This window comes from Oncorhynchus mykiss, chromosome 12, assembly GCF_013265735.2.
Source record: "Oncorhynchus mykiss isolate Arlee chromosome 12, USDA_OmykA_1.1, whole genome shotgun sequence".
NCBI lineage: Eukaryota > Metazoa > Chordata > Actinopteri > Salmoniformes > Salmonidae > Oncorhynchus > Oncorhynchus mykiss.
Window position 1 is genome coordinate 95,229,360 of NC_048576.1, and position 8,226 is coordinate 95,237,585.

Genomic DNA, 8,226 nt, shown 5'->3' on the forward strand with positions numbered 1-8,226 from the left:
AAGTCTCTGTCAACCACCTGTTACACAGCCAGTAACCTGAAGTCTCTGTCAACCACCTGTTACACAGCCAGTAACCTGAAGTCTCTGTCAACCACCTGTTACACAGCCAGTAACCTGAAGTCTGTTAAACAGCCAGTAACCTGAAGTCTGTTAAACAGCCAGTAACCTGAAGTCTCTGTCAACCAGCTGTTAAACAGCCAGTAACCTGAAGTCTCTGTCAACCACCTGTTACACAGCCAGTAACCTGAAGTCTGTCAACCACCTGTTACACAGCCAGTAACCTGAAGTCTCTGTCAACCACCTGTTACACAGCCAGTAACCTGAAGTCTCTGTCAACTACCTGTTACACAGCCAGTAACCTGAAGTCTCTGTCAACCACCTGTTACACAGCCAGTAACCTGAAGTCTGTCAACCACCTGTTACACAGCCAGTAACCTGAAGTCTCTGTCAACTACCTGTCAAACAGCCAGTAACCTGAAGTCTCTGTGAACTACCTGTTAAACAGCCAGTAACCTGAAGTCTCTGTCAACTACCTGTTAAACAGCCAGTAACCTGAAGTCTCTGTCAACCACCTGTTACACAGCCAGTAACCTGAAGTCTGTTAAACAGCCAGTAACCTGAAGTCTGTTAAACAGCCAATAACCTGAAGTCTCTGTCAACCACCTGTTAAACAGCCAGTAACCTGAAGTCTGTTAAACAGCCAGTAACCTGAAGTCTGTTAAACAGCCAGTAACCTGAAGTCTGTTAAACAGCCAGTAACCTGAAGTCTGTCAACCACCTGTTAAACTGCCAGTAACCTGAAGTCTGTCAACCACCTGTTAAACAGCCAATAACATGAAGTCTGTTAAACAGCCAGTAACCTGAAGTCTCTGTCAACCACCTGTTAAACAGCCAGTAACCTGAAGTCTCTGTCAACCACCTGTTACACAGCCAGTAACCTGAAGTCTCTGTCAACTACCTGTTAAACAGCCAGTAACCTGAAGTCTCTGTCAACCACCTGTTACACAGCCAGTAACCTGAAGTCTGTTAAACAGCCAGTAACCTGAAGTCTCTGTCAACTACCTGTTAAACAGCCAGTAACCTGAAATCTGTTAAACAGCCAGTAACCTGAAGTCTCTGTCAACCACCTGTTACACAGCCAGTAACCTGAAGTCTCTGTCAACCACCTGTTACACAGCCAGTAACCTGAAGTCTGTCAACCACCTGTTACACAGCCAGTAACCTGAAGTCTCTGTCAACCACCTGTTACACAGCCAGTAACCTGAAGTCTCTGTCAACTACCTGTTACACAGCCAGTAACCTGAAGTCTCTGTCAACCACCTGTTACACAGCCAGTAACCTGAAGTCTGTCAACCACCTGTTACACAGCCAGTAACCTGAAGTCTGTCAACCACCTGTTACACAGCCAGTAACCTGAAGTCTCTGTCAACTACCTGTTAAACAGACAGTAACCTGTAGTCTCTGTCAACTATCTGTTAAACAGCCAGTAACCTGAAGTCTGTCAACCACCTGTTAAACAGCCAGTAACCTGAAGTCTCTGTCAACTACCTGTTAAACAGCCAGTAACCTGAAGTCTCTGTCAACTACCTGTTAAACAGTCAGTAACCTGAAGTCTCTGTCAACTACCTGTTAAACAGCCAGTAACCTGAAGTCTCTGTCAACTACCTGTTAAACAGCCAGTAACCTGAAGTCTCTGTCAACCACCTGTTACACAGCCAGTAACCTGAAGTCTGTTAAACAGCCAGTAACCTGAAGTCTCTGTCAACTACCTGTTAAACAGCCAGTAACCTGAAATCTGTTAAACAGCCAGTAACCTGAAGTCTCTGTCAACCACCTGTTACACAGCCAGTAACCTGAAGTCTCTGTCAACTACCTGTTACACAGCCAGTAACCTGAAGTCTGTCAACCACCTGTTACACAGCCAGTAACCTGAAGTCTCTGTCAACTACCTGTTAAACAGACAGTAACCTGAAGTCTCTGTCAACTACCTGTTAAACAGCCAGTAACCTGAAGTCTGTCAACCACCTGTTAAACAGTCAGTAACCTGAAGTCTGTTAAACAGCCAGTAACCTGAAGTCTGTTAAACAGCCAGTAACCTGAAGTCTGTTAAACAGCCAGTAACCTGAAGTCTCTGTCAACTACCTGTTAAACAGCCAGTAACCTGAAGTCTGTTAAACAGCCAGTAACCTGAAGTCTCTGTCAACCACCTGTTAAACAGCCAGTAACCTGAAGTCTGTCAACCACCTGTTAAACAGCCAGTAACCTGAAGTCTGTTAAACAGCCAGTAACCTGAAGTCTTTCTATGTTGTCAGCACGGACCCGTATCACCAAGCCACCTGCAGACCAGAGTGTCATCAAGGGGACCAAGGCTGTCATGTCTTGTGGGGTGACCCATGACCCCAGTGTGTCTGTCAGGTAAGGATGATGTCATGTCCTGTGGGGTGACCCATGACCCCAGTGTGTCTGTCAGGTAAGGATGATGTCATGTCTTGTGGGGTGACCCATGACCCCAGTGTGTCTGTCAGGTAAGGATGATGTCATGTCCTGTGGGGTGACCCATGACCCCAGTGTGTCTGTCAGGTAAGGATGATGTCATGTCCTGTGGGGTGACCCATGACACTAGTGTGTCTGTCAGTTAATTGGATGCCAAGCTGACACCTGACTCAGCTCCTCAAAGGCTAAGGGATTAGTTGATCAGTTGAATCAGGGGGCAGTAGTGGAGTAGATCAAAGAGGTTGATCAGTTGAATCAGGGGGGGCTGTAGTGGAATAAATCAAAGAGGTTGATCAGTTGAATCAGGGGGCAGTAGTGGAGTAGATCAAAGAGGTTGATCAGTTGAATCAGGGGGGGCTGTAGTGGAGTAGATCAAAGAGGTTGATCAGTTGAATCAGGGGGCTGTAGTGGAGTTGATCAAAGAGGTTGATCAGTTGAATCAGGGGGGGCTGTAGTGGAGTTGATCAAAGAGGTTGATCAGTTGAATCAGGGGGGGCTGTAGTGGAGTTGATCAAAGAGGTTGATCAGTTGAATCAGGGGGCTGTAGTGGAGTAGATCAAAGAGGTTGATCAGTTGAATCAGGGGGCAGTAGTGGAGTAGATCAAAGAGGTTGATCAGTTGAATCAGGTGGCAGTAGTGGAGTAGATCAAAGAGGTTGATCAGTTGAATCAGGGGGCTGTAGTGGAATAAATCAAAGAGGTTGATCAGTTGAATCAGGGGGCTGTAGTGGAATAAATCAAAGAGGTTGATCAGTTGAATCAGGGGGGGGGGGGGGGGGCTGTAGTGGAGGAAATCAAAGAGGTTGATCAGTTGAATCAGGGGGCTGTAGTGGAATAAATCAAAGAGGTTGATCAGTTGAATCAGGGGGCTGTAGTGGAATAAATCAAAGAGGTTGATCAGTTGAATCAGGGGGCTGTAGTGGAGTAGATCAAAGAGGTTGATCAGTTGAATCAGGGGGCTGTAGTGGAATAAATCAAAGAGGTTGATCAGTTGAATCAGGGGGCTGTAGTGGAATAAATCAAAGAGGTTGATCAGTTGAATCAGGGGGCAGTAGTGGAGTTGATCAAAGAGGTTGATCAGTTGAATCAGGGGGGCAGTAGTGGAGTAGATCAAAGAGGTTGATCAGTTGAATCGGGGGGGGCTGTAGTGGAGTTGATCAAAGAGGTTGATCAGTTGAATCAGGGGGGGCTGTAGTGGAGTTGATCAAAGAGTTTGATCAGTTGAATCAGGGGGGGGCAGTAGTGGAATAAATCAAAGAGGTTGATCAGTTGAATCAGGGGGGGGCTGTAGTGGAGTAGATCAAAGAGGTTGATCAGTTGAATCAGGGGGGGGCTGTAGTGGAGTTGATCAAAGAGGTTGATCAGTTGAAGCAGGGGGCTGTAGTGGAGTTGATCAAAGAGGTTGATCAGTTGAATCAGGGGGCTGTAGTGGAGTAGATCAAAGAGGTTGATCAGTTGAATCAGGGGGCTGTAGTGGAGTTGATCAAAGAGGTTGATCAGTTGAATCAGGGGGGGGCTGTAGTGGAGTAGATCAAAGAGGTTGATCAGTTGAATCAGGGGGGGGGCTGTAGTGGAGTAGATAAAAGAGGTTGATCAGTTGAATCAGGGGGGGGCTGTAGTGGAGTAGATCAAAGAGGTTGATCAGTTGAATCAGGGGGGGGCTGTAGTGGAGATGATCAAAGAGGTTGATCAGTTGAATCAGGGGGCTGTAGTGGAGTTGATCAAAGAGGTTGATCAGTTGAATCAGGGGGCTGTAGTGGAGTAGATCAAAGAGGTTGATCAGTTGAATCAGGGGGGGGGCTGTAGTGGAGTTGATCAAAGAGGTTGATCAGTTGAATCAGGGGGCTGTAGTGGAGTTGATCAAAGAGGTTGATCAGTTGAATCAGGGGGCTGTAGTGGAGTAGATCAAAGAGGTTGATCAGTTGAATCAGGGGGCTGTAGTGGAGTTGATCAAAGAGGTTGATCAGTTGAATCAGGAGGGGGCTGTAGTGGAGTAGATCAAAGAGGTTGATCAGTTGAATCAGGGGGGGGCTGTAGTGGAGTAGATCAAAGAGGTTGATCAGTTGAATCAGGGGGGGGCTGTAGTGGAGTAGATCAAAGAGGTTGATCAGTTGAATCAGGGGGCTGTAGTGGAGTAGATCAAAGAGGTTGATCAGTTGAATCAGGGGGCTGTAGTGGAGTAGATCAAAGAGGTTGATCAGTTGAATCAGGGGGCTGTAGTGGAGGAAATCAAAGAGGTTGATCAGTTGAATCAGGGGGCTGTAGTGGAGTAGATCAAAGAGGTTGATCAGTTGAATCAGGGGGGGGCTGTAGTGGAGTTGATCAAAGAGGTTGATCAGTTGAATCAGGGGGCTGTAGTGGAGTTGATCAAAGTTGTTGATCAGTTGAATCAGGGGGCTGTAGTGGAGTAGATCAAAGAGGTTGATCAGTTGAATCAGGGGGCTGTAGTGGAGTTGATCAAAGAGGTTGATCAGTTGAATCAGGGGGGGGCTGTAGTGGAGTAGATCAAAGAGGTTGATCAGTTGAATCAGGGGGGGCTGTAGTGGAGTAGATCAAAGAGGTTGATCAGTTGAATCAGGGGGGGGCTGTAGTGGAGTTGATCAAAGAGGTTGATCAGTTGAATCAGGGGGCTGTAGTGGAGTTGATCAAAGAGGTTGATCAGTTGAATCAGGGGGCTGTAGTGGAGTAGATCAAAGAGGTTGATCAGTTGAATCAGGGGGGGGCTGTAGTGGAGTTGATCAAAGAGGTTGATCAGTTGAATCAGGGGGCTGTAGTGGAGTTGATCAAAGAGGTTGATCAGTTGAATCAGGGGGCTGTAGTGGAGTAGATCAAAGAGGTTGATCAGTTGAATCAGGGGGCTGTAGTGGAGTTGATCAAAGAGGTTGATCAGTTGAATCAGGAGGGGGCTGTAGTGGAGTAGATCAAAGAGGTTGATCAGTTGAATCAGGGGGGGGGCTGTAGTGGAGTAGATCAAAGAGGTTGATCAGTTGAATCAGGGGGGGGCTGTAGTGGAGTAGATCAAAGAGGTTGATCAGTTGAATCAGGGGGCTGTAGTGGAGTAGATCAAAGAGGTTGATCAGTTGAATCAGGGGGCTGTAGTGGAGTAGATCAAAGAGGTTGATCAGTTGAATCAGGGGGCTGTAGTGGAGTTGATCAAAGAGGTTGATCAGTTGAATCAGGGGGCTGTAGTGGAGTAGATCAAAGAGGTTGATCAGTTGAATCAGGGGGGGCAGTAGTGGAGTAGATCAAAGAGGTTGATCAGTTGAATCACACACAGTCAGAGTATCTGGATCAGTACGAGTAGACAGTGACACACACAGTCTGAGTATCTGGATCAGTGTGAGCAGACAGTGACACACACACACACAGTCTGAGTATCTGGATCAGTGTGAGTAGACAGTGACACACACACACACAGTCTGAGTATCTGGATCAGTACGAGCAGACAGTGACACACACAGTCTGAGTATCTGGATCAGTGTGAGCAGACAGTGACACACACAGTCTGAGTATCTGGATCAGTACGAGTAGACAGTGACACACACAGTCTGAGTATCTGGATCAGTGTGAGCAGACAGTGACACACACAGTCTGAGTATCTGGATCAGTATGAGTAGACAGTGACACACACAGTCTGAGTATCTGGATCAGTATGAGTAGACAGTGACACACACAGTCTGAGTATCTGGATCAGTATGAGCAGACAGTGACACACACAGTCTGAGTATCTGGATCAGTATGAGTAGACAGTGACGCACACAGTCTGAGTATCTGGATCAGTATGAGTAGACAGTGACACACACAGTCTGAGTATCTGGATCAGTATGAGCAGACAGTGACACACACAGTCTGAGTATCTGGATCAGTGTGAGCAGACAGTGACACACACAGTCTGAGTATCTGGATCAGTATGAGTAGACAGTGACACACACACACAGTCTGAGTATCTGGATCAGTGTGAGCAGACAGTGACACACACACACAGTCTGAGTATCTGGATCAGTATGAGCAGACAGGGACACACACAGTCTGAGTATCTGGATCAGTATGAGCAGACAGGGACACACACAGTCTGAGTATCTGGATCAGTATGAGGAGACAGGGACACACACAGTCTGAGTATCTGGATCAGTATGAGTAGACAGGGACACACACAGTCTGAGTATCTGGATCAGTATGAGCAGACAGGGACACACACAGCCTGAGTATCTGGATCAGTATGAGCAGACAGGGACACACAGTCTGAGTATCTGGATCAGTGTGAGCAGACAGTGACACACACACACACAGTCTGAGTATCTGGATCAGTGTGAGCAGACAGTGACACACACACACACAGTCTGAGTATCTGGATCAGTACGAGCAGACAGTGACACACACACACACAGTCTGAGTATCTGGATCAGTACGAGCAGACAGTGACACACACACACACAGTCTGAGTATCTGGATCAGTGTGAGCAGACAGTGACACACACACACACACAGTCTGAGTATCTGGATCAGTACGAGCAGACAGTGACACACACACACACAGTCTGAGTATCTGGATCAGTGTGAGCAGACAGTGACACACACACACACAGTCTGAGTATCTGGATCAGTATGAGCAGACAGTGACACACACACAGTCTGAGTATCTGGATCAGTGTGAGCAGACAGTGACACACACACACACAGTCTGAGTATCTGGATCAGTATGAGCAGACAGTGACACACACACACACAGTCTGAGTATCTGGATCAGTGTGAGCAGACAGTGACACACACACACACACAGTCTGAGTATCTGGATCAGTATGAGCAGACAGTGACACACACACACACACAGTGTGAGTATCTGGATCAGTATGAGCAGACAGTGACACACACACACACAGTCTGAGTATCTGGATCAGTGTGAGGAGACAGTGACACACACAGTCTGAGTATCTGGATCAGTGTGAGCAGACAGTGACACACACACACACACAGTCTGAGTATCTGGATCAGTATGAGTAGACAGGGACACACACAGTCTTAGTATCTGGATCAGTATGAGCAGACAGTGACACACACACACACACAGTGTGAGTATCTGGATCAGTATGAGCAGACAGTGACACACACAGTCTGAGTATCTGGATCAGTATGAGCAGAGCGTCTGTGTGTTTCAGAGAGAATTCATTAAGCCGTTTTAACATCAACAGTCTCAAAGTGCTCTATGGTAACTGTGTGTGTGTGTGTGTGTGTGTGTGTGTGTGTGTGTGTGTGTGTGTGTGTGTGTGTGTGTGTGTGTGTGTGTGTGTGTGTGTGTGTGTGTGTGTGTGGGATGGTGTGTGTGTTGTCCTCTTCTCCAGGTATGTTTGGGAGAAGAGTGGTTCAGTGGTGGATGTGAGCACCTCTCCCCGGCTCCGCCTGGACACTGACGGGACCCTGCACCTCACCCAGACCTGGTCAGGTGACATCGGAACATACACCTGTAGAGTCACCTCTGTAGGGGGCAACGACTCACGCAGCGCTCACCTCAGAGTCAGGTTAACCTCACATCTAGTTAAGATCTCTCTCTCTCTTGGTCAGTCACTCTGTCTGGCGTTGTGTGTCCATCTCTATCTTCCTCCCATCATGCAGTATTATCCATTCACTCTTCATCTTCCTCTTCCTCTCGCTCTCTCTTCCCCCTCTCTGTGTCTCTCTTGCAACTGCATACTGTTCTACATTCACTATCTGTCCCTGACCCTCTCTCTCTAACTCC

At 47.4% G+C, this 8,226-nt stretch overlaps 1 protein-coding gene across 1 annotated transcript in view; it reads left to right on the plus strand.

Moving 5' to 3' along the window:
- LOC110516622 (protein sidekick-2-like) overlaps positions 1 to 2,680 on the plus strand; it is a 297,655-nt gene extending 294,975 nt beyond the window's left edge. Inside the window, exon 12 of the mRNA XM_036939326.1 lies at positions 2,313 to 2,680. Coding sequence (XP_036795221.1) covers positions 2,313 to 2,419 — 107 coding nt within the window. The 3' untranslated portion in view covers positions 2,420 to 2,680. The remainder of the gene's footprint in view (positions 1 to 2,312) is intronic.
- Positions 2,681 to 8,226: the final 5,546 nt, after the last annotated feature.